The sequence below is a fragment of the Strix aluco genome, chromosome 4 (assembly GCF_031877795.1).
Source record: "Strix aluco isolate bStrAlu1 chromosome 4, bStrAlu1.hap1, whole genome shotgun sequence".
Taxonomy (NCBI): domain Eukaryota; kingdom Metazoa; phylum Chordata; class Aves; order Strigiformes; family Strigidae; genus Strix; species Strix aluco.
In genome coordinates this window covers 37,542,081-37,569,073 of record NC_133934.1, presented here as the reverse complement: position 1 = coordinate 37,569,073, position 26,993 = coordinate 37,542,081, and the positions used below count along the sequence as shown (strand labels likewise).

Genomic DNA, 26,993 nt, shown 5'->3' with positions numbered 1-26,993 from the left:
CACTGTTATCCTTTATGACAGAATAATCAGAATAAAGCAGTGTTAAAAGTACCGATTAAGGAACATCAAATCAATGGGTATGTGACTCATGCTGATTTAAACAGGAGCTGATTGGGATAAATGGATTTAATATGTGCTTTTATTCTGTGGCTATTCTGTCATACCTGGAGGAAGTAGCATATGAATAAGGAAGACACTGACTTACATCTCTGATAGGAAACTAATGGGAGACATTAAATAAAAAAAAAAAAAAAAATCAGAGTTCTGACTGGTTATGAAATATGCCATGTTAAATGTGAATTTGCCTGACTCTTATCAGTTCTTTGTAAAATACGTTTATCTGCCACATTTATATAAATATCCACACACACTGATAACATAATTTATATTTTATGTTGTATGATTTTTGAATGCGATTTACATCTTCTTGGATTTTGACTATCCTAGAAAATGTACAAATTTTATATCTTCATTTTTGTTTTTCTTTATTCCATTTGGAGCTATGTGAACTTCCTCTACTCCTGGAAATAATAGCAAGATTTTAAACTTCATAGTCTTAAACCCTGCAAGACAACCCTTGTAGGTATATTGCCTGGTCTATAATTAGACTTTTTAAGGACTTAACATAACCCACATGTGCTAGATGTGTAAATATCTTGCCAAGGAGTACTTGCTGAGGTGCTCCATCCTACTGAAATGCTCCAAATCCCACCAAGAATTCTCTATACAGAGAGAAAAAGTCTTGTATTTTGTACTTCCACACAGAGTTGGGTTTATTCCTGTTTCAGTTGCAGTAAGAAAGCATGGCTAAACTTCACCACAAAGTTATACTATTTTTGGTCACTCGTTTTCTGCTTTTTGATTCTTTCAGGATGCTGCATGTTAACCAAAATAGTTTCTAACATCGTCCTTAATGTCAACTGACCATGAGTAAAAGGTTGCTGGAAGGTAGAACTTGTTTTCTGAGTTTTATAGTTTTATGGTCTTGAACTGACTTCTTTTAAGACTACTGGATACAAGAAATCTTAAAGAGCATTTTCTTAAATGTTTTTTTTAGTGCAGATCGGATTTCTGAAAGGAAATAGCATGTGGGGACCTTGGATTGCAGGGACTATTTTCAGTTGCCTAGGAGGGGTTTTTTATGTTGTTTTGTTTGTCTGTCCCTACATTTGTAGAGGCATTTAATGTTTCACTGGTGGACAGATGCATTCCCCAGACAGACTTTATTGCTTCCATTTTATGAAATAAAGCTTGATTTTTCCTCCACGCGTACTACACTGTGTTCTAAGAGCAGCTGTGTAGGAGCAAGGGGAATTAATTATATTGGATGAGTAAGAGAAGAATTTGATCCACCCTGAAATGCAGCTGTATCACTTTTCTTTTTGTTTGTGGTTAATGTGAAAAGCTACTTAGTTTGTTGCTGCTGTTCTAAATGTTCTGTAATTGATGTTTTCATCTTCTTACTTTGTCTCCCTTTAACCTTAGCATTATAGAAAAAAAAAACAAAACAAGCACAACTGTGCAGTGGACACCTGACACTTTCTTCAAAAGAGAGGGACTAGAAAGTTTCCGCCTCTTAGTTGTAGCAGTGGCTGTGGCTTCTATGAGACTACATATCTCCTCAGCTTCCTCCTTGGACTCAGGAAGAGCTTTTTCCTGTTCATCCATACTGGAGAAAAGGCCATGGTTGGAAATGCCTTTCTCACCCATCCAATACACAAAGTTGAGGGATAATAGCAAGTGACAGAGTACTTGCCAGGCAGGGGCCATCATCCATCAGGGATTTAGAAAAGGTCAGATTTTGAAAGTAAGAGAGCCCCTGAGGGCTCTGCAGAGAGACCTTGTTCACACCCAAAATGGGATTGAATCCATTGTTGACTCAGCTTGGTGTGTCCCTACTGCAATGGTCTGTAATATCCCATCACCTTATGTGCTGGTGGCTGGGCTTGGTAGCCTGCAATGGACCTGTCCTATGTGGTTTTGCTATATGACATTAACCCATTCAACACAACTGCAGTTGATGTCTGTTTCCTGAAAGTAAGGAGGGAACGTATAACCCATCTCTGCTGTATTTCAGATATTAAAAGTAGTGCCTGCTGCTTTAAATCCATCTTGTGCTCTGTCTGTCATTCATCCATCTGCCTCCTCAAATTTTTTGTGAAATTTTAAGTGTCATAACTTATGAAAAAAAAGTCTTGCTATTCTTGGATATACCATGTTATTATTTTTATACATCTAAAGCCTAAGGTTAATTTTCAACAGTTTTTCCACATGAAATGGATCACCACGCTACTAATCCCACTACTCCCTCTTCCACCCCACATATATGACCTAATTTCACATTCTTATTTCACATTCTTGGTGTGTGTGCTTGGAAGAATAACTGTGGCTGAATTGAAGCAGAAGAAAACTATTCCTCCTAAAAATCCTGTTAATCCAATCAGAATTAAGATAATGTGCTGGTTATGCTGTCAGAGTCATACATGACCTGCAAATCAAAGATCTTCCAGTATAGTCAGTGTTTTAAAGCTTATAAACTAAGTAATTACTCTTACGTTGAGTTGAAAATGGAATTTTTTAACTAGCTTTGATTATATGAAATCAAAGCATGTGAAGTCAGAAGAAAAACTTACTCTCAGAAAGGTAGCATCTCTTTTTTCTGCAGATCTCCTTTCTAAAATAGTTTCATTGAATCATGACGATGTTTGCTGAAAAGAGAATTTCTTGCATTTTTAAAAGCTTTGAAATACGTTTTCATTTTGTAATGTAAGACCTCTCATGTCAGGTGCACCTGCTTGATTTGCATGTGAATTCTGAACAGTTCTTGTTTTATGTGACACTTCTGAAATGTCTGTCTGTTTTTTTTTTTTCTTTTAATTCTCAAGCTCACTATTTGGATAAGATAGTGAAAGGTACTGTATATTTGCTCTTTGATGACATGCCTATGCCTACATGTACTTTTTTATATGAATATATAGTTACAAACGTATTAGTCTGGGCAAAAGAATCTTCTCTTACATACATTCCATGGATTATAGATTTAACTCATATGACTTTCATCTCAAATTAAAAATGAAATCTTGCTTATGTTACATAATAACATTTTATCAGTAATTATACATTTATATACAAACTGTATACATGTATTAGATTTTGTTTGAACCAAAAACTGAAGATAGTATTCATTTGCTGTTTGGTGCTTTTTCTTTGTTAGTTTGGTCATTGGAACTCTACCTACAAAAGTGTAAATATTTAGTAAACAAAGCAAAGCAATACTCTTGTCACAGAACAAGTGTCATTAGTTCTAAAGAACAGATTAATTATAGATATGTGTGTGCTTATATATTGACAGATCAATAGAATACCTTAGGCTTTTAAGCTTTTGTTTATCTGAATGTAGAAAATCTATAGGAAATTATGACTTGTATTTTGTATGAAGCTAGGAAAATCTTGTATACTCTATGCAACATTTTCAATTAAAAGGTTCGAGGATGCAAAAGCCTAACATGAAACAGCAAAGATTCTTGTATCTTCAGTTATGGTGAAAAATTGATTGAGAAAAATGTTTAAAATATTCCTACCCCTCTTTCCCTGAGTATCTTTCTCTATTCCTTATTTGTGTTTTTTTTGTTAGAATATGACAATATTCATGGCAATATCCAGGCTTTCACACAATAAGTCTTGAGTGTACCCAGTTGACTCCAAAAATGCTCTGTCAGTATTGCAATTAAATACGTAAGTGATCCATAAATTAAACAGAAGAAAGATTAAGAGAAAAAAAAGCTCTCAATATGTCAACAAATACTATTAGCAGCTATAGTCTGAAAGAATAAGAGTAGCAAGATTAATCTCAGCCTGACATGATGGCACAATATATCCGTAACTGTAGCATCACCATCCTCCCTCACAAGAAGTTTTCCTGATTCTCTGCCTTCTAAGAGTAATTTGACAAGAGTTAAGCAACCTTTATAACTATTTTCCTATTAATATTTGTAATTTGGAGCTACGTGGGTTGAAAGGAGTCAGTAAATTCAAAAGTCTGTAGAAGAAAAAAACAGACTATTCTGAAAGACTGGTCCAAGCTCAACTAAGCTTAACCAAAATGGGTCAGTAGATTAGTTCACAAAGATAGTAGTTCTACAAAGTGAAGAAGTGTTTAGCCAGTTACTTAGGATTTTTGGATAAACGTTTACAGAAAACTGTAGGGTCCAAAAATATCTGATTTGTAGCCACCTTCTCATAAGATATGTAGTGCCATATCTGTACTTGCTTCTGTCAGTGTCTTATCATAGTCATAGATAAGGAACACCAAAGTCTACATATTTATAGTGTGTCATCCTCATACAGATCATGTTGGCTGCATGCCAGATTTCATCACTAGAAAGTGACAGATACTGTTTTTTTTAAATGCAATGTTAGACTGAAAACAATTATCGATTTTGGATATATTAAATTATTTTAATTGTTTCCCAAATTTTCCCTCCTTGGCCATAAAAGCAGACAAGATAGGATATAAAGGTAACAGCACAAAAGCCTTAGGGAGATTGTCACAAAAAATCACTCTCTGCTATCTGTCTTGAAGCACGTCACTACCGTGTTTTTGTTCAGTCTATCAATGTTTTATTGTGGTCCTTATGGTATTTCATTTTGTCCGTCCTAAGTAATCAAATACGCACAGCTATTACATTTAGTTGGAAATCCTGTTGGTCCTGTCCCATCCGTATGCAGCCTGAATCCTAATGTTTGTTAGAATAGATGCTAAGCTGCTTCACTATTTCCTGGGCTTTGCTTATTCTGTGAAAAGGAATGTATTTTTGGCATAAAGTATAGTCATTAAAACTGGCCTATACTTTGTGCAATTATTTAACACACTGTAATTTCACATGAATATACGGCAACTCTGAGACCAGATAAAGTTAATGTTCTCTTTTATTACATGCCTAAAATCATACCCATTTTCCTACTTAAGAATTTGGAGGGATTTGTTCATAGTAACAGGGAGCTTAAACATTTGTGCCAGTAAGTAACCAATACTGCATAGAGCAAATAATGATCTATTCTATGAGCACAGAAAAATGTATCATTTTACACAGCTGTGTTTGCACTATGCACTCATCTCTTGTTACTTTGCCAAAAAAAAAAAAACAAAAAAAACAAAAATCAAAAAACCAAACAATTTTGTCTGGCCTGCAGGTATTTAGAGGATTGGTGCATTTATTTCCTGCCTGTACAGGTAAGTGGTGTCTCAAGTGTCAGGCCAATCAAAGATGCCACTTTGTTAAGAATTACGTTCCCCGGGTAATGTTGCTGTTCCACTCCATGTGCAATTACAGTATTTGTGCTGTTCTTAAGGCCTGTTCCCAGTAAGTGTCCCTTGTTTGTATTTTTTTTTCTTTTTATATAATTGTAATATTTAAATCAATTGTGATTTTTCTTTTTTGTCTGTTTCAACAGAGGGCTGCCCTGGCTTGTGCAACAGCAATGGGAGGTGCACGCTGGACCAAAATGGCTGGCACTGCGTCTGCCAGCCAGGATGGAGGGGAGCGGGCTGTGACGTAGCCATGGAAACTCTCTGCACTGACAGTAAGGACAACGAAGGAGGTAAGATATACCAACCGGATCTTTAACACTGGGGAGAATGTGTTGAGGAACAGAGATTTTACAGTCAGGTGATTAAATACTGCCATGAGAACCATACATGCATTTTGCTAGCTTTTATGCCTGTAAAAATATGCTTCACTATTCAGTGCTTTTATATGGTGTATCAGCAAAGCCTTACAAGCTGATTATGACAGGTGAGATATGTACTTAGAAAATGATGAGTGTCACCTTAGTTTCCCTGCAATGTTCTTTTATATTGGAATATAACGTAGTCTCAATTCGGTGAACTGTAGTGGAGGGGGGGAAAAAAGAAAGGAGTTCAAATTTTCAGTGACCTCACAAGGAAATTATCCCAAGAGAAAAGGCTGAATAGGGAATTTACATTTTGACCTCTGATATTATTGCTGGAAACAACTGGTTGCCCAGTCTTGTCCCAGAGATCAGGTTGCCAGAGATCTTATCCCTCCATAGCCTGTGAATGCTCAGATAACTGACAGGATGCTCCCCGAAGTCTTTCTTTTTTTTGGCTTGCTTTTCTGCAGTCTGTCATCTAGGTGACAGGTAACAATCTGCAGTGAGATGCAGGCAGGACTGTTGACTTAAGAAATCAATCTGCAATCATCATCGTAGGGTAGGGAAGGTAAAGGGGCTGTGACTTTGGCATAGCTCCAGAATCACACAAAAAAAACCCACAAAAACAAGACTAAACGTGAATGCAGTTAAATATTAGATCAGCATAATGCTTTTATTGTCTTTCTTTCCCTTCTCTCAACTCTTTTTTGTTTAATACCTTCCGATTCAGAGCAGAGATAAGAAACTCCATTAGGGCCTCTGGATGATGATAAAGTCACCTGTGACTTTGGTTTTCAGTTTTTGACTGTGTATGCCTTTGCCATTGCTGGTTGACTGTTTGCTCTCATATCCCAACGGCAGGTGGGATCTTAGACATCACAAACTATAAATAACAACAGCATTTACTTCCCAAGGAAAATAACAAACACAGTTAAAAGAGTGCTGCTGTTTATTGCTTTACATGTCATTTGATTTGTCATCCTTCTCCATTACATATTGAACATTTTGAGTCAGTTTTGCACATTCAGAGGCCTAAAGAATCTGACACAATCTGGTATGCGCAATCTGAGCTAGCATGAAGCTGAATTTCTGCATGTAGGAAGGGAGCGAGAGGAACTATTAGCCATAGCATTTCCATTCAGAGATGTGCTGTTTGGAGAATTAAGTTAAGGTGGGCCAGGGAATTATGGACATAAAGAAGAGAACCCTGCAAGCATGAAAAGAGACAAAACAAGGAGGAGGAGAAACTAGGTTAGAGCATAAACAACTTAGAATAAAAAAATAGGTCGTGTAGGGAAAAAATGTTGAAAGCCCAGTGATAGACTAAAACAGATTCAGTAGATGTAAAAGATAATAGAAGGACATGATACCAGAGGGAGAGTCAAGAGCAGATAATAGAGCAGTAGGAGGAAAAGGAGCAAGGTGAACAGGAATGCACATAAACAGAACAAGGGAGAAGAAGATGCTCCTTCAGACTGAAAACAGTAATAGCTGTGAGGAAAAGGGAAAAAGAACAAGGAATTGGAGCAGAAGGATGACTTAAACTTCAAGAAGAAAGGACAATGTTGTAAAAAAAAAGTCTAATGCTGGTGTTTTGTTGCTTTTTTCCTCTCATTTTTTTTCCATTATTTCCTTTACAGACATTATGCAGCAAGGTATGAGGAAGGGATTGGCCAAACAGTTGTTTTGCTATGATTGACCTATATAATGCTATTTGTCACTGACATTTCTCTTTCAGTGGACCTTATTTTAATTTATGCTTCAGTACAAAACATACTGACTTCAGTCTTTGACTAGTGCCTGAGGAAAAGGGTTAAAATAAAACAATTAAATTAAACTAAAAACAGGAAGCACACCAAACAGAACCTTTCTTTGCCAGAAACCCACCTGGAGAGAGAAGCAGTGTTTCTTCCCTTTCCAATAGTACCTGCAATCAGCCCACTAATCTCTCTAGCAAGCCATTCAAATTCCAGACAGCTACAGGGAATGGCGCAAGGATGCCTCTGCTGTATTTGTTTATTGTCAGAGATTAGGTTATCTGAGCACTTACGCTGAATTTATACAGTGACTGCAGGTAGTGTGATTTACATCGCACTAGGCTCTGTGGTTATATGATTAAAGTTATCTTTGTTGTTAGCTAACTGATATGCTGTGGTTAATGTTTATGTTTCATCCTACACTGGATAAAATATATTTAATATATTAATATGAGTCTAATTCATTAATAACAGTGTCTGCTGTTCCTTTGATTCTTAGCTCTTTCTGGGATTGTTCAAATTCTGTCAGCATGAGCATCCCAAGGACCTCAATGGGAATATTCTCCATAGGAAATGCCGATGACATCAAGGCATACTTGATCATTTTCCCTTCTAGATACTATCGACATATGATGGGGATGATTATTACTCATTTCTTTTAATACAGATTTCTGAGAGTCTTTCAGACCATTTCCTTTCTCTTTAAGGATCACTCTTTATTTTTCCATGTGTTTGATTTGGATAATAAAATACAGAATTTTCTTTGCATTTTAGCAACCTACAAGGAATGTGTGTGCATCAAGCAGACCTTAGGCTGAATGAAACTCTTAATGACTTTGTGGGGAGAGGGGGAGTCAGAATCATCTGTGGGTAGAATAAACCTAACTTATTTACTTGGGAAAAACGTGTCACTATTATACTTTAACAAAGTGGGCCATTTTTTATCATCACTGTAGGAAGAATAAGCTGTTTACTCTTCAGTTTAGGTAGGTCTTTATTGAACAGATCTTTTTATAAGTTTGCTTTTTATTAGCTCCTATCCAATTATTAAGAGTAGTTACAGGTTTCCACCAGCAGGATTTAAGGGATTGTTAATATTCTTTTATTACTAAAATGAAAATAAATACTGTAATAAAGTAAAGCATACTTGGCACTACTGCATTTTTGTAATTACTTGCATGGGCTAGGATAGCATGCTCCTGATAAGAATTGTCACAGGGTAGTACAAATTCAGCCTAAAGATTACCTAAACAGGGCCTCTTCTCTGATAGTGGCTAATAGCAAATGTTTAGCAAAAGAATATAATAGCACAAATGTGAACTTACATTTTCTTTCACTAGCAAAGCCAGTAACTAGCAGGCTGCTAATTAAAGTAGGAAATTACTGCCACAGGATGTTCTGAATGTCAGAAAGGTTACTAAGTACAAAGATAACCCAAGCTCATGAAATTTCAGGAAGTTTGTGCTTGAATTAGGACTGATAGAGTGGCATGCTCATGTTCTCTGCTTTGTGCTCCAACACTTCCATTATTCTTCAGCTTTTTGTTAGCATCTATGGTTGCTGGGGAGTGCTGGATTGATATATCCATAGCACTTATCCACGGTGACTCCAGGATTTCTTTCTGGAGTGACAGCTCATTTAGAGCTCGACACTTTATATTCCAGCAGGAATGTTGAATTTGAGTACGCTATAGGTATGCTTATAGAGATACTGCAATAGTAACATTGAACAAGGTCCTTGTGCACTGCTCAGGAATAAATCAAGGGCTGTTTCTGCTTTTGTGGCTTTTCCGACCAGCTGCTCCTACAGGCAGTCATTTTGGTGTCTGTAATTGAGTCCATTCATTACAGCCTGTTGTAAAATTGAGCTTTGTGAGGATAACTGAGGTTTGTTAATACAGTTTTCTGTCCTTCCAGCCTCTTGCCACAGTCACCAAAACTGTCCTGGTGGGATGGCAAGCATCATAGCTCCAGAACTGTATTCTTCCTATGTAGACACCGAATTTCACTTCATTGTATATTTGGGCAACAAAAAATCTCAATCAACTTATTTACCAAGAATGATTTATGTAGGTCCTTGGCCACAGTCTCCCCTTGACACTGGCATAACTTGTGCCCAGGAATTTTGTCTCCCTATTTTTCTTCCTTCCAGCAGTTTTATACATACCCTTTAAATTCAATTCAAAAGCAAGCTCACCCACTGATGCATCTCATTTTTTAGACATCCATAAGTGTGGGAATCTACTGTCTTGAGTCCTTTCATTTAAAGTTTTGGGGGTTTTATTAGTCCAAATAAGTGCTCTTATCACCAGACCATGCTCCATTGCAATTCTGTGCATTTTGCAACAAAGGGAGAAGTAACATTAGTCAAGATTTTTACAGCTAGACTTTAGCTTCTGAGGAAGAAAACAATAGTGTAGTCATTACATCTTCTGTATATAGAAGAACCACTTACATCTAGAACAAAAAAGCACAAAATAGCTTTCTGAGACTGATAATGATTGTCCAGCTGACTGTAGGAGTTTCATTTTCTTTATAATTTCACTATCATATTTGAGTGATATAACTGATAAGCCAGTGTGAGCTAAGTCTCATATTTTTCAGGCTAAACAAAATTCATCAATAATTTTGCAGAGCCATTTCAGAAAGAAGATTTTACTCTGCTCCACACAGTGCAATAGAATACTCAACTTAGAGGTACTAGATAGCTCTAGCCACATAAGTACGGAGAAAGAATGAAAAATGTTTTCTCAGGCTATAAGGAGCCAGATTCATAACCATCCGTCACCCGTCTGGGCAAGTTGCTGATAAACTCCCCAGAAAAATAACAAACAGCATATCCCTGTATCTTGGCTGGTGAAAATGAGATTCTTTCTCTGATTGATGTTAGCAGAGAGGCTTGTAAAAATGCATTTCCAGCTGATTAGTTCAGAAGGTGTCAATCTCATGCAGTTTTATGACCTGCAGACTATACTCCAGATGTACATTTGCTTTTTATAAACTAACAAAGATGAATGATGAAATTTGAGCATTTCTTTGGCAACTGTACCAAATATTGCCTGGGAGACCATACAGAGATATGAAAATCCAAAACTATGCTTTTAACCATCAGTACCCCCAGCTTTGACGCTGATCCAGGCTTCTAGAATTAAAACCAGCAAGGGAGGTTGGTACCAGCTAGGAAAGGGTTTCATATTGTACAAGAATGAGACTAGACAATCACCTAAGTCACAGTCGATTTCAGATTGGAAAGGCCTCTGGAAATCATCTAGTCCCACACCCTGCTCAAAAGCAGAGTCAACTAGAGCAGGTTGCTCAGGGCCATGTCCAGTTGGGTTTTGAGTATCTCCAAGAATAGAGACTCCACAACTTCCCTGGGCAACCTGTCTGACCACTTTGACAGTAAAAAAAGTTTTTCTTGTGTTTAGACAGAATTTCCTGTGTTTCCGTGCCCACTGACTCTTGTCCTTTCGCTGAGCACCACTGAAAGGTGGTCTTTTTTACACTTTTTTTAAACATTGATGAGATTCCTCCCCTGAGCCTTCTCTTCTCCAGGCTAAACAGTCTCAGGTGTCTCAGCCTTTCCTAATAGGAGAGATGTGTCAATCCCTTAACCATCTTCGTGGCCAGAGAATGTCCATGTCTCTCTTGTACTGGAAAGCCCAGCTTGGACCCAGCACTCCAGGTGTGGCCTCACGAGTGCTGAGTAGAGGGGAAGGACCACCTCCCTTGACCTGCTGGCAACACTCCTCCTAACGCAGCCCAGGATGTCACTGGCACCTTCTTTGCTGCAAGGGCACATTGCTGGCTCATGTACAACTTGGTGTCCGCCAGGACTCCCAGGGTCTTCTCACAAAGCTGCCTTGTAGCCAGTTGTCCCCCAGCACATACTGGTGTGGGGGGTTGTTCCTTCCCATGTGCAGGACTTTGCACTTCTCTTTGTTGAACTGCATGAGGTTCCTGTCAGCCCATTTCTCCAGCCTGTTGAGGTCTATCTCAATGGCAGCACAACCCCCTGGTGTATCCTCATCCCAGGAAAAATCAATGTTCTTTCTTTTCTCTTAAAAAAGTTTAAACTTTGATATACTTAACGATGACTTTTTCATCCCTTTTATTTTCTCTGAACTGACTTCAATGTCAGCTGAGTTAAATAAGAATTTTAGATGTGCAAAAGAATAGAAATCCCAGTCTTTTACTATTTTGCCAATCCTCTAACTGATCCACGTAGCACAGCAATCCTTAGAGGAATACCTTTAGAAGATCTCTGTTTACTTACACTCTTTCAACGTATGATTGAACAAAAATGAATTATATTTTTCCCTTCAGAAAGAAGTTTTACTCTAAAGCTAGATTCTTTTGTGAGAGAAGCAGTCATGGGCTTCCTCCAAGTGCTGCATTGGTGTATTTTTCAGTTTAATGCAGCAAGCAAGCTCCCTCTCAAATCTAAATGGAATAATAAAATGTTTGAGCTATTTCAGTCTTGCTGTTCTTTTGGGGAAACAATTATCAGCTATGTGATACCATATTACATTCATCTAGAAATTTTCTGTAGCTGACATTTCCAGGCTCGTTTTCGTTTCGACTTTACTTACAGCAAATTAGTAGTTATCAATTTGATCTTGATTTTAATCTTTCACCAAATTAGATTTCCAGTGATGTGACGGATCTAATGCTCATTATATGTGAATATTTCAGCACATAAGCATAAAAGCACCCATGTGTTTAAATCTTGTTTATACTGGCCAGCATTCCTCATCAGTTTATTCAGAATAAAATCTAAATGTTAAATACAGATTTTGTTCTCTTATACATTTTCATGCAAAATAGTTGTGGAAATTGCCTTTGCCACTAGCAACAAAATCTTTCTGCCAAGGTATAAAGGAATCCACCTTGATAAATGTTGTGAAATATTTAAAGCTACTTGCAGCATAAATATGCTAAAAAACTTCAGGAAAACAGCCGAGTGGGAGTTACTTGTTTCTTTTCTCTAGCAAGCCAAATAACCTCAGATAAAAGCTACTTAGACCCACCTAAAATGTTTAATATTTATAAGTTAACTGTGTATGTAGAGCCTGAGTGCCTTCATTTTCTGGTTTGTTCAACATGTTTTTAGAAGAGTATTGAATAAATAGGTTTAATTTATATGCGATACTGAGTGTACTCAGCTTGCATGGATTTCCATGGGAGTTTAAGAATTCAGTGGAAACAAACTATCTTTTCTTAATTGAAAGTGAATTCATTAAAATCTTAATCGTTAGTATTCTTTCATACTACATAATTTTTTTAATGTCTCTGCTGGCTGGCTCATTCACATGCAAAGAGGCAGGAGGAAGAGTTTGTTCATTTGTGTGAATTTCTGCCAACAGATGGGCTAGTTGACTGTATGGATCCTGACTGCTGTTTGCAGAGTTCTTGCCAAAACCAGCCTTACTGTCGTGGACTACCTGATCCCCAAGATATTATCAGCCAAAGCCAACAGTCGCCATCTCAGCAAGCTGCCAAAGCATTTTATGACCGTATCAGTTTTCTCATCGGAGCTGACAGCACTCATGTCATACCTGGGGAAAGTCCTTTTAATAAGAGGTGAGCATGACTCATCATTTACTCATGAATACAGAAGAAATTGAAGAGTGTGTTAGACTCACATTTAGGAGAAGATCACTGTGACTGCAAATTTCATGGCATGGACTTTCAACAGAGACCTTTTCTCTTAATATATCAAATTGCTTATTTTGTCTCATCTCCTGCAAAACTCAGATTGCTAGTGCTAGTAGATTACAAAATGTACTTGCCATGCTTAGTACCTGTATTCTAACAGGGCACTTCATTAATGATTAAATAAATCTGTATTTAACCAGTTGATTTGGGCTAGCACAGTTGGAAATACATCCAAGCAATGAAAACACTTCAGAAGGAAAAGCAAAGATGCACTTTTTAAACTGAGCTCACTAAATAATATAAATTATGAATTAATGTAATAGAACTGTTAAGTGCACGACAGTATAATTGCATAAACTATTTGACTGGTGCTCTGCGAAGCAGTAATGACCTGAAAATAAACCAGTAACAGGAAGCAGGTGTCTGGGATCTCACTGAGTGAAGGAAGATGATTTACACTAGAACTACTGTGTTTGCAGTAATTTAACAGCATTAATGTGTTTGGGCACAGCAGTTGATTAAAAGTTGTTGCACAAATGTTCCTTATTGCTCTTTTAAATTTTGTACTTCATAGTCCCTGCAGTTTTACAGATTGCTTTGATACTAATTGAAAAGCACGTTGTTCTTTAAGAGTCTGCCAGAGATATGACTTAAAGTGGGAACATCTAGAGTTTATAAGTTCTTAAAATTTTTCAGTGAATTTCTGGTCTTAGTAACTCAGTACAGACAAAATGAACTAAAGTAAAATAAACAACATTGAAATAAAGTTATTATCTGTAGATTTTGAGGCATTTGTTTATACAGTGTAAATTATATGAACTTGTAAAAGGGTTAGAGTCTCAGGAATGTTTTTTTAATGGTAGTTGACACCATGTGCAGATGCATGTGTGTGTGTGTTTGCTCTACTAGCTTTTATTCATTCAAAAGAATGAAAAAAACAAATTTGTAATTTGATCCTGCATCTTTTTCACAGTCTCGCATCTGTCATAAGGGGCCAAGTATTAACTGCTGATGGAACGCCACTTATTGGAGTCAATGTCTCCTTTCTACACTATCCAGACTATGGATATACAATCACTCGCCAAGACGGAATGTAAGTTCCCTTTGAAGCACTTCTAAGTCATAAAGACAGCAAAGACGTTACTGAAGAGCTGCTTGTAAAAGTAAGATAATAATAAAATAATGGAAACAAAAGACATGAAAAAAATGATTGACCAAAGTTTTACTTTGTACATTCTTCAAATATTAAACATGCTGATTATATACTTTAGAAGTAGAAGGGCTTGCTTAATTTAAACGCAGCATCCTAAACTCTCCATTCTCTTAGTGCAGTATTATGTAATATAATTTAATTGATTTCTTCATTGTTCCCAGTAGAGCCATTCTGCCTTCAGAGCAGTACAATGGAATGAAGAATCAATCTGTAAAATGGAGGCTGTGGATGGCTTTGGGAATTTGCTGACTAGCTACCCCTCCTGGATTTTTTTTCTAGGTTTGACTTGGTAGCGAATGGTGGTGCTTCTCTGACACTGGTGTTTGAGCGATCACCGTTCCTAACACAGTATCACACAGTATGGATTCCCTGGAATGTCTTTTATGTCATGGATACCCTGGTCATGAAGAAGGAAGAGAATGACATTCCTAGTTGTGATCTGAGCGGATTTGTAAGGCCAAACCCCGTTATCGTGTCATCGCCTTTATCCACCTTTTTCAGAATTTCTCCTGAAGATAGTCCTATCATCCCAGAGACACAGGTAAAGCGTGCTTCAAATAAATAGTATATTGTCACAGGCTAGTATTAAACAACCATAATGAAAAGAGTGCAAACTACTATTTAACAATAAATAATTCTGACTAACTGCTAAGAATTTGCAACATGTGATTATTTTCAATGTATTTATTTTATGGGATGATTTTTAAAATTTCAGCTGGAGAAAAAAAGGTAAGAAAACTTGGTGTACACTACTGTCTGGTTTTATATTTGTTTGCATCGTATACTTTACAGAATGTGTCCAGCAATCAGGCACTGGCCCATCAAAATGAACACACTATGGTACATCTGACTTTTTTGACTGCCCTCTTGTTAGAAGTGCACGTCAGAAACTGAAAATGAAAGGTGTTTTTCCACTATGTCTGAAAGACCTATACAGTTCACTTTATCTGTTTAGTCCTAATAAATAGCATGACACTCAGATTTTTATAAACTGAAAGAACTCTCTGTAACACCGAGGACAGGCTTACAAGCCAATGAGCATATGTGCTAATCTACTTCTTCAGAACTTGTAGTGCCAAAAGTTAAGAGTTAACATCAAAACCTTGCTTTAAATGGAAAGAACTGTGGCTGGAATGTTTTTTGTCTTAACATAGATGTATTAAATTCCTCCACCTCAAGTAACTAATCACTAATACAGTCTTCCTCAACTCTTAAAGAAGAGTTGCATTTCAAAAAGTAATATTTATCTCATTATTGATTTCTGATAAAACTTTTCCTAGTGAAACAGCACTCTTTCTGCCTCCCTCTTTCTCTCCTTCTCCTTTCTCTCCCTCCTTTCTGTCCCTCCTTCCTCTCTCTCCTTTGTCTCTCTTTTTCTCTCCCCCACCTTCACAATGTCATAATTACATAGGGCACTCTTTTTCCCATTCACTAAGAAATGTCCTTGTCTCTTCAAGGGAGACATAGAAAATGTATTCAAATATTTTCATGCAGAGCTCTAAAGAAAAGAGCAAAATCATTAAGCAATTCATGGTAGAAGCAGGTTTAAAGTAAAGATGTAAGGAAATTACAACTAAATGCTCATACAAATCTAGACTGTGGTAGGAAATTGTTGCTTTTATCCTCACTATCATTTCTGTGCCTTTGATAGTCGCAAGTTGCAATTAAAAGAAAGTATTTACAAAACACAGTCCACTGAAAAACAGTTCTGATTTACTTGTTTTGGCAACAGATGATAGATTCAGTTTCTGAAGTGATGGAAAATGGCTTAGATAGATGTGGTATAAATCAAGAAAAAAGTAATAATAGAAGAATGTCAGAAAATACATGCTTTCAAAAAACACTTGTAATGTCTAGGTAAACAAGTCATTTGAGGAACAGAGGGACTAATGAAGCCAATTCCTACTAATTCCCACCCAGTGCTATAATTCCAGCTAACATCTAATCCTTCCCTCAGGGACCGCATTCAGCCTTTTTCTCATATGAGCACCAACTCAGCTACTTCTTCCCTACCTGAACCCTTTCTGTTATAAATCCTAAAGGAACTGAATCGTCTTTAGAGATTTCCGCTGGTGTTTCAAATGTGGTTGAAATTGGTTACCAGGTTCAAAAGTAGTGAGGTGGGAGGGCTGACAGGCAGGACTAGACTGGGTCAAGCTGATTTCCCTAGAAAACCAGCCATAAGGAAAGTTCATATTCTCAGCAGATCCTAGGCAGTTGGTGTTGATGGGTCATTTATGATGAGGTAAAAATAGTACTGTCGTTATTTATGCAAAGCTCCAGTTCCAGTACTGTGTAAAAAAAAAAATCAAGTAGTATTTTCTTCTATATTCTTAGCTCATCACACACATAATCCCCTGCTTTGGCAAGTGGGAGCTGCACAGCCATGCCTGGGACGTACCCCTTTAGGGTCAGGTTCCCCTCAGAAATGCATAATGCTCAGCAGTCTGTCTCCCAGAAAATTCTCTACTCTGATAAAAGATGGGCAGAACCAGATTCCATTCAAAACCATCTGTTCAGCTCCAGGGAAACTGCTGTAGATCTTTTTGTAAAAAAAGGACAATGCCAGTTTGAAAGTGTGGAGACTGGGTGAAGGCACAGAGAAAGAAACTGTTCCCCATGTTGCTTCAGTGAGTATTAGTCACCCTGTTTGTGTGGTGTGACAGCACTCACTGTCACGTACTACAGGAGATAATTATGTACTGCTGTAATCATCATCCCTTGGAGATAATGTTTCCAAAAGAGTGTACTTAGTGGCTTAGGAATCCCAAATTAATCAGAGGGGGAATTAAAGTTTGTACCAAAGAAGCAGCACAAAAGAAAACTGAAACAGAAGGCAAACAAGGGGAGAGAACAAATGCAGTGGGTAAAAGGGTGATCACAGACCCAACAGCTCATTACTCAAGAGGGATGATAATAAATAACATGTTAACTAAATTTGGAGTACTTAGGCATGACTTTATCTACTTTTAATTGCAAGTTAGCATGCTCTGCCTAGACTTAACTAGCTGAGATTAATCAGTGTGGAACAAGACAGTAAACTGCATGCAGATAAGGGAGATCAGGTTAAGATGGAGCTGCTTATATGTGTTAGGTAATACTGTTGCTGTCTTTTTTCCTAATATAATAAACATCTGTTTGCCACATATTGCAGTGCGGTCTGGCAGAAACCCATGTGAGTCACAATGAGCAATTCTGAAATCGAGTTTTTGAGGCTTTCCTTCTCCTAAACTTCCATTATCCACTTTTACGTACACTTGCAAGATGCTTTCTGCAGTTCCCAAACAGCTTGTTTCCATCACCTCAAGTGTGTGGGAGAATGAAGACTGAAGAGTTTTTATTCAAATTATATGTTCAAGGTTGCCCGCTTTTCTCCTCCTCTGCCCTGACTCACTCTCACTACTGGCAATACTGTACAGCAGAAGTTGGCAAAATGTATTTACCCAGAAGAATTCAGGGCCTCAGTGACTTGATACAAACGATTGTTCATAACTTCAGGGTGGCCAGATTTTCAGCAATTAACCTATTTTATCATTTAAACAGGCAGTATAACAGGATGTCTAGACATTCCAGTATTACTCTAGATATTCCACTATTACATGGGTGCTGCATCCTAGTTTCACTTAGCTAGAATCTCCAGAACTTCAAGTTTGTACTGAGCAAAAAAATTGAGATTACTTTTAGAGCCAGATATCTCCATTTCTGTGTCCTTGTTTTCCAGCACATTTTCTGTTTTTCTTTTGCTTTCTGTTTGAAACTTTATATACACCTCTTGATTTATTCTGTTATGGACACATTTTTAGGTTTCTTCACATGTATGGCTTTTTCCTGTTCCTCTTCTCTGTGGTACCTCAGCAATGTTTTAAGTCTAGAAAAAACTATTCTTTCCCCTTTTCATTTCTCCTTGCTTTATATTGTTAACTCAAGGTTATTTCTTTACAAGTTCATTTAAGAGCCTCAATTCTAGAGGAAGTCTTTTTTTAAAAGGAGAAGATTTTTCCATCTTGAAATGAGCAGTTTCAGCTTCTACTTAAAGAAGTATAATTTTAATACTCCTTGGTCTCAAGATTTTTGTAACAGCAGTAGTTGCCAATATCTACCTGTATCTAAAAATGCTATCTTTACCCCTCTCAAACCAAGGTGATGTTACATTTTAATGTGCTAGTTCAGCTGTTACTTCTCAGCAAAGAACCTTTTTCTGACATTAGGACTAAAGTTTGCACTCATTTGTGAAATTTGTTCTCAAATCCTCTATTGAAGTTGCTCATTTTGCCAAAAGAATCATGTCAATACAGCAGGCATTTTTCCCCCTAATTGAATTAAATTCCTTATTCAGGGTTCTTAATACCATCAGAGCATGTCACTTGAATCATATTATATTTTGGAGCAGGAAAGCATTCCAGAGCCTGGACAGCTTTAGTCCTGCTGGCCACGAGAGACAAGGAGCCCTGCACAATTTATGTGACTCAGTCACCAGCTTGAATTCTCAGGACAACAAACTCTGTGAAAACTGAGGTGACCCTTATCTCAGTCCTGTAGGTTAAATATTTCATAGCTGTCCTTCCGAGAAGCTTGATCATCCATAAATAAAATGTCAACTGTTAGAATTCAGTGGTTGGGCTATAACTCAGTCCCCTTAGGGTATCAGCCTTTCTGAAGGTAGTTTGATACTCTATCTGGAAAAGGTAAAGTACAGACAGCTTGGTTGTGTTGGCAATTCCTGATGTGACTTTTATACCCAGTGACTTTCCTGATTGCTTTACAATTGATGTGTTGTCATGGCTCCCATAGGATGCTCGCTGCTGTGCCTGATGATTTAACTTTTCAGATGAACATTAAACTGTTTAATTCTCTTTGTAATGCTTGATTCTGGGAGAGAGATTTAGATGCATAACCTTACCTCTACATTGCTAAAGTTCTCAAGAAACTAAGTTACTACAGGGGATATTTTATGGAAAGAAGGAAGTTATAAGTCAGATTTCCAGCAGATATTTGAGGCTTGTGCAGAAACTAATAATAGGGGTTCAGGTTTTGTCTTAAACTTCACTGAGAACTGCGTGTGTCCTAGTTTCTAATTTGATAGTAATCCAAATACACAGTGGAATTTCTTGGAAATTGAAACTTCAAGGTGTCCTCTTTATTGCCTGTTATCTCAGCCAAAACTACTAGAAGACCACCTAAGTGCTTAACGCTGCTCTTCCGCAGTTGCAGTTGTAAAAGAAGCAATGGTCGTAACAGGAGACCGGTGAAGTCCATTAAATTGTGTCCTATTACAAGCGTATTATTTCTTTTTCTCCTCTTGCTTACAGAGACCTCCATCTGTTAGACTAGTTTTAATGTACAGTATATGAGAGTCCTGCTGATGTCTTGAGGAGGAATTTGTCTTTTGTTCCTAGGTGGTTTGTGGTTTTCCTTCAAAGTCTTAGAAAAGGAATATGCTCACAATCACTTCTATCTCTAGAGAGAGGAGTTTTTGTTTGTGTAGAAAAGAATTGCTTGTTCTCTGGCTTAGATACTGTGCATATATTGGACTGAAGGAGAACAGACTAGATTTACAAATAGAAATTATGCCACTCTCACCTCCTTCCAAGTGATGGTACTGCTTGTAATTTCTTCTCAGTGATGGCAGGTTCTTGGTAAGGAAAAAAGAAACATTCAAAGATTAAGAATTAAGAATTTTTAAATCTGAATTTAATTTGTCTAGTATCTTCCAATTCCTCCTTTACTTCCTAAGCTCTCTTACAGTCTTATTGGAGAAGAAGAGTTAGATGCCTACATATAGCAGATGTAAATAACCATTCGTGCCAGACAGTGAGTCAAAATACTGTTTCTGGTTTTTTGTTACTGTTACTGGGAAGGAGATAGATATAATTAATACCATATAATTCTTTATATCCCAGCAAAATGCTAACATAGAGGACAGTGTTGCACCGGTTGCCCTCCTCAAGAGCATGAACCACGTTATTTGACTATATTCAACACAGACAGACAGTTGTTTAAAAGCAGTGTCCAAGGATTTCTCTATGCTAGAGAGCTAAATTAGCACTTCTTTAGTAGCCAGCTTTTGGTCCTGCTGAAGTCTTAAGCCTAATACTTGTGGCAGTGCTCTCCCTGAAGTCTGCTTTCCACTAATATTAATTAGTGTTCCATTTTCAGACTTTAACACTAGAAGACAGGAAAGTAAAATAAAGCTTTCCACATTTACTTCCCCAAGAGTGCTCCTTTGACACCACCAAGGCTCTGGGCTTGTGCTTCAGCATCCTTTGCCCTCTCTTCCCACCAGAGAAACATTATCTTTATAAATGTGTCTAGATATCTTTTTTTTTCTTTTTTTTTTCCAATAAGCTGGGATACTTGGTAGCTGTTCACCTGAAGTGCTGGCTCTCAGTGTTTATGTCCTGACTGAGCGATAGGACAGTATAGGCTGTCTTCATCCACGTTACACAGAAGCCTTTCACATCCATCCATCACCCACAGAAGCTCCTCAGCTCAGAGGAAAAGACAAGGTAGAGGGGGGAGGAACCTTTTAAAAATAAAATTGAATCATTGCACCTCTCTGAAATGAGAAAGTGGTGAGCTGATGTCTGAGTAGTGAATATTGATCAGGAAATATGGAAAAGCTTTCCCTGAGGCATCCTACTTATCTATCTTTGAAATAAATGGAAGAATGCTCCAGTTTAAAGTATTTACAATCCACAGGTAATGCAAATAATAAACCACCTAAAAGTCCTTCCTGCTTCTACAGGAGCAATTAGACTTCCCAACGCAAATCTGAAGCTCTGCAGTGCTTAGAGACTCTACTGCCTTTATTACGTATCCATAGTTGGGACAGGGGTGGCAGCATAGAAGGGGCTATTTTCACTTAGATGAAAGATGCTTCTTTGCCTCTTTTGGAAAAAGCAGTTGGGAATGTTTTCCTTCTCCTGCATGCTTCCTTTCCCGCCATAAAAATAAAGGAGAGATCTTTGAAATCCTTCAGCAGAAAGTATCAGCTAAGCAGCTTCAGTATAACAAAGAATTTAGACTTTGCTTTTCAGAAAAAAAAGGTGAAATGTTTTTTATTTATGTGGTTTTTACATTATTAAATGAAGGCCAGGTTTAGATGATACTTCCTAATGAGTTGTCATGTAACATCATGTCAGGTCTCCTTTTATGATAGCTGCATTGTTCTGTTCAATTTCAAAGTCATTCAAATACTGTATTTTTTTCTTGCCAATGCATAGGTACTTCACGAAGAAACAACAATACCAGGAACTGATTTGAAGTTATCATACTTAAGCTCCAGGGCTGCAGGATATAAATCTGTTCTGAAGATCACTATGACCCAATCTGTTATACCATTTAATTTAATGAAGGTTCATCTTATGGTGGCAGTGGTGGGAAGACTTTTCCAAAAATGGTTCCCTGCATCCCCAAATCTGGCTTACACTTTCATATGGGATAAAACTGATGCATACAACCAGAGAGTCTATGGATTATCTGAAGCTGTTGGTATGTGTGTTATGGAGTTTTTTTGCATTTTTGCTGTTGTCTTGAAAATAAAGAAGCACATCTCAAATACTTGTATTCATTAAGTAGAAAATGTTTAGCAGAATAAGATGAGAAATAACAACGGATATTAAAATATATTAGAAAATACTAACTAAACTTTGAATTATAAGAAAATTCCTTCAAAAGGGAAAAGAGACCAGTCTTTTTTCACTTCTCGTTCTTCCCTATGAAGTAGCCCTCAGCCTAATAATACAGTATGATATTTAGTCTACACACTCCTCGTACTTTAGAGCACAGTAGCATTCTGACATACTTCACAAAATGGGTTTCCTCTGTCCCTGTCCTAATACACTTACTTTTAATAACTAAAATTATTTTAATAACCCCAGATTGCTCTTTAAAGAATTTTAGAATCCTGTTTAGCATTTTCAATACATCCGAGGAAGCCACAGGGATTTTCAGGTAGCCTGGGAGAGCAGAAGAACATATGTAGTTTAAGAAAATAACATTCCTTAAACTCTTCTTCTGAGTGAGATCCTATACTTAATGAGGAAATTTACTATTATTTCAGTGTCTGTAGGTTATGAATATGAGTCTTGCTTGGATCTAACCCTCTGGGAAAAGCGGACTGCCATTTTGCAGGGTTATGAACTGGATGCCTCCAACATGGGTGGCTGGACATTGGATAAACATCATGTTTTGGATGTTCAGAATGGTAAGGACTTCGTTTGCTTCTTGCTAATTTTAATACTCAACTACACTGCACTTTAGGTATCGCATTTTAACTTTTCAAATGTTTGCTTTGTTATTTTAAAAAAGGAAATTACAGAATGCTTTGCATATGGTAAATGCTTTAGCTTTACAGTGTATGTCATGTTTCTTTATCCTATAAATGCATATGCATTAATAATTTCATCTAACAGTGTCAGCCTGTGTCCATATGCTTACCAAAAAAAACCCCTACCCAAAAATGTTGAAATTGTTTTTAAAAATTGAGTGATGCTAGAGAAACACTATTTCTAAAGCAACTGTACGTGTCAGCATTGTTATTGGGATTAACTGTTTGTATGTTAACAGTATCTTGAATGATGTTTTCACTTCCAGTTTTCACAATGAGTGAAAATTAAACAGCAATAAGAGACATTCCTGCCAAACCGAGAGCTCCTCACTCCTAGTATTAAATCCCTCATTTATACAGGTGTTCATGTCATGATATCCCCAGCCCCAGCACAGCTGCTCGTGGGAGCAGTCAGCACATGGGTACCATCTCTTCTGGAGGATGAGCACTAATTTCCACTCTCCTCACGTTTAAATCCTTCCCTGAGGTGAATCCTCCCCAGGACACTGTGGTCAGCTCAGCACACAGCAGGTGACAAATGATGCTGCCTTGAGTTAGCAAGGGCACATGGGCCCCTTGTATCAGGACAGAGTCCAGTCGCTAGTGAGCGAGTCTTCCTTGATTTCAGTGAAAAGATGAGGAGCAATACGCATTTATAAGAACTGTGCCTTGGCACCAAGGTAAATTTGTCCAGTGTGCTACTCAGTAACTGTCTGTTGGAGGGTGCCATGCTAAGGAAACCCCAGCTCAATACTGAACAGGAGGAAATTTGGAAAAATTTGGCTGGAAGCATGTGAGAAAGGTGAAATAAGCAGAGTCACATGACTCAAGGTGGGAGTTGGTTGCACTGGATTTTTATGCAAAGGAGGAGCCCAGAATTAATTCAGCAGGAAGAACATCATTTCTACAGTACCTGGTGTCCCTTGGAGGTCTCCCACTAGTACATGAGCTTATTTTGTGTGATATGCTAATTGCCACCTAAAGCATTGCTTCTGACTGGTAGAAAAACAAGGTAACCAAATCAAGGGAAATGGTGTCATTGCACCTAATTTAAAATGTAAAAAAAACCCTGTGCAAATTATTATAAGGTAATCTATCTAAAAATGTAAAGAGCTATAATTATAAATGTATATATGGTTGATTCTCTTCACAAGGTAAATTGATGATGGCCTTAAATTATGTTCAAGAGTATATTTGACAAGTAATGACTTTTCAAAGTGACATGTGTCTAATTGAATAAACGAAGTGGAGAGTTGTAATGACAAGGTAGATGAGCTGGAGAAATTTATTCAGAAGAGAGTGCAGACAGTATTTGTACGGACGTCCCGAACTACTGCAGTAAATAGCCTAATGTACATCTTTCAGTCTGTGATAATAGAGGAGAAATGCAAAGGACCAATTTTTCAAGGTAATGACAGAATAAATCAGGTGCAATAATGCACTGTGCTGACTTGTAGAATTCCTCTGATGAAAATTATAAACTCAGCTATTTCTGGCAAAATTATGGTGCCATGATTGTCATAAATGATGTAATCATAGGAGAGAGGATTTTGTGTACTGTTAATGCATTCTGGCTTTAACTATTCATGAAAAATACGTTCTCACTCTTTTGATTCAGATGACTTATTTAGATTACTTGACATTAGGTTTCCATAAGCCATTTTCATTCTTTCTGATTTTATCATGTATATTGGTTCTATGTTTATAATCCCCTAAATTTTATAACATTAAAAAGTAGTGAAGACACCTAAAACATTTAAAGAGGAAAACAATGTATTTTTTTCGCATCTCTTTCAGTATAAAGAGTGCATTATGGGAGTGAGGAGAGAAAGAGGAATACATCTTAAATTCCTTCTAAGCATCTCAGAAGAGAAATGTATCCCTCAGCCCCAAACTGCCTTTGAAACTCTGGGCACACAATCAATAAAACACAGATCACTCTAAAATACAAAGTGACATGTGGTTTACGTAGGTTATACCACGGAAAGACATACTGTTACTTACGAATATAACCATCATAGCTGACCGTTTGTAGAGTACACCTCAATGGATTCATTGAGAGATATAATAATAAGGGTCCCAGCAACATTTTAACACACCGTAAAGTCACACTTTTTTTCCTAAGACTGAAGAGTTAACATAAAGCATACATTTTTCTTCTCAGATTTCCTATGGAGGCTTATAAGGAAGAAAAATACTGCTGGCGCATTGCTTTGTCTTCACGAAATTATTGTTCCTTTCATGCCTCAAAGCAGAATTAAGTTTAAGAGTCAGGTTGGCCTGGCATCACATTTTTTTTGCTATTTTGACATTTTTAATAACTGCGTATAACTGCAGACATGGTATTGAGGCAGACTTTGTTGCCAGAGGTACATTTTTGTTGTGAGCTGAGTAAAGAGTCTTTTATAATATAAAATTGAGGCAATCCCCAACTTTTTGAAGTAGCTCTTTAATTAATATTTACAATTTGCAGCAGTAATCCACTTTAGATTACATTTGACATATTCATAATTAGTAATAGTAGGACTTTAGGAATACAATTTGCAAATATAATTTTTTCTTTTTTATAATGTATGAACAGTTAGAATTCTAGTCATTTCTGGGGAATTTCAAAACTGTAAAGATTTATGGACACAGACCTTGATTTCATTCAGTACACCTTGCATTTCCTTCAACATGACAATTTTTATTCTAAATTATGACTATTAAAACGACTAACATTTAAAAATAAGAATGACTGAAAACTTGTTTGGGTTTTAAATGCTAGTGTATCTGCTACATTTTGTGGACAAGATAATTTAATGCTTTTTGTGTCTTTGACTTAAATGTAACTAAAAATGTTTTAATAAATTTCTGTTACTTGTAGTGAGAAAATATGGTGGTGAAACAATTGAAAGTCCAGTAAATTATATAAATCAACTAAAAGAATATTTAGAATACTTACGCATCATATTATGTACGTACATTCAAAGTTTTTGTAAACTGTTTTTTGTTTTGTGTTTTCTATATTATCTGCCAGGAATTCTCTACAAAGGAAATGGTGAAAATCAATTTATATCTCAGCAACCCCCAGTTGTTAGTAGCATTATGGGCAATGGAAGACGACGCAGCATTTCCTGTCCAAGTTGTAATGGTCAAGCTGATGGTAATAAATTACTGGCTCCGGTTGCCTTAGCTTGTGGGATAGATGGCAGTCTTTACGTGGGGGATTTCAACTATGTTCGGCGGATATTCCCATCTGGAAATGTAACTAGTGTTTTGGAGCTAAGGTATGTATTTTTCTCATCTCGGATTTTTGGAGTTGTGAATTACTGTTGCAAACTAAAGTATGGAATATATTTCTGACGTTGTGTAAGTTAGAGTTTCCAAATGCTTTGGGGGACAAAAAAAGTTGAGTCAAAATATTTTAAAACATTTGAAAAAGTATTTAAACTAAAGTGAAAAAATTTTCTCCTGGTAAAGTATTTTAACTATGCTTACCTAAACTGTGAGAATTTAATCTACCCAAAGTAATGATTCTGAGGATTTTAAGACTTAACCCACGTAGTCAACATGAGTGGACAAAAGACAATCATTCACCACTTCACTAATGATAGATGTAAATATTGCCTTCTCTTCATCTTTTAACATCCTTTCTGAATGTTTTTCTAATAATGTTTTTCTGTTCTTTTTTACTTGCTCCCACCAAGAAATAAAGATTTTAGACATAGGTAAGCATTCCTTAAAGAAGATTTGTATTTTTCTAACTGTTCTTTTTTCTTTTTTAACAAATGAATGCTTATAATGGAGAAGTCATTTCTGAGATGTATTACTAGAAAAGAAGAGTATTTTTCAAAAATAATGAGTTCATATGTTTTAGTTATGTCAGCTGTCAGGCTGTATCGTCCTTTCAGATACGAGTTCCTCTTTTCTCATCACTCTCTGTCCACAGTCAGGCTTCTTTTTCTGCTTGTGTACACCCTCCTTTGCTGCCCCCTTGTCTCCACTCACTCCTAATCCTTGCTGGCAGCGCTTCTGCTGATCCTGTCAAAACTCACTCTTTGGTCAGATACCCCAAATATGATGAGAATGGCATATAATTAATAAAATTATAAAAGTATCAAGTGGGTTAGTTTCATTAACCTTTTGATGTTGAGTCTTTTCAGGCTTACATTTAACAGATATGTTTCTTTAAAGGTGAGCTTCTCTTTATAATGCAAGTTGAAATTGTCCCATAATAACACAACTCCAGGAGTTAAGAAGACTGGTCATAAAAGCAATAGTAATCAGAAGAATTGTAGTACAACATTGATTGTCCTGGCATTGCTACAAAAGTGGCAAGAACAGAAGAGAAGGTGGTGGATGCTTAGAATTGCTTTGCTACA

The 26,993-nt window shown here is 37.0% G+C and overlaps 1 protein-coding gene across 1 annotated transcript in view; it reads left to right on the top strand.

The window, feature by feature from the left end:
* Positions 1-26,993, top strand: part of TENM3 (teneurin transmembrane protein 3) — a 423,548-nt gene that overhangs the window by 353,231 nt on the left and 43,324 nt on the right. The window contains exons 17-26 of the mRNA XM_074822768.1: positions 2,886-2,912; positions 4,498-4,518; positions 5,455-5,601; positions 12,796-13,012; positions 14,061-14,180; positions 14,580-14,841; positions 21,524-21,791; positions 22,363-22,506; positions 25,649-25,898; positions 26,319-26,339. Coding sequence (XP_074678869.1) covers positions 2,886-2,912; positions 4,498-4,518; positions 5,455-5,601; positions 12,796-13,012; positions 14,061-14,180; positions 14,580-14,841; positions 21,524-21,791; positions 22,363-22,506; positions 25,649-25,898; positions 26,319-26,339 — 1,477 coding nt within the window. The remainder of the gene's footprint in view (positions 1-2,885; positions 2,913-4,497; positions 4,519-5,454; positions 5,602-12,795; positions 13,013-14,060; positions 14,181-14,579; positions 14,842-21,523; positions 21,792-22,362; positions 22,507-25,648; positions 25,899-26,318; positions 26,340-26,993) is intronic.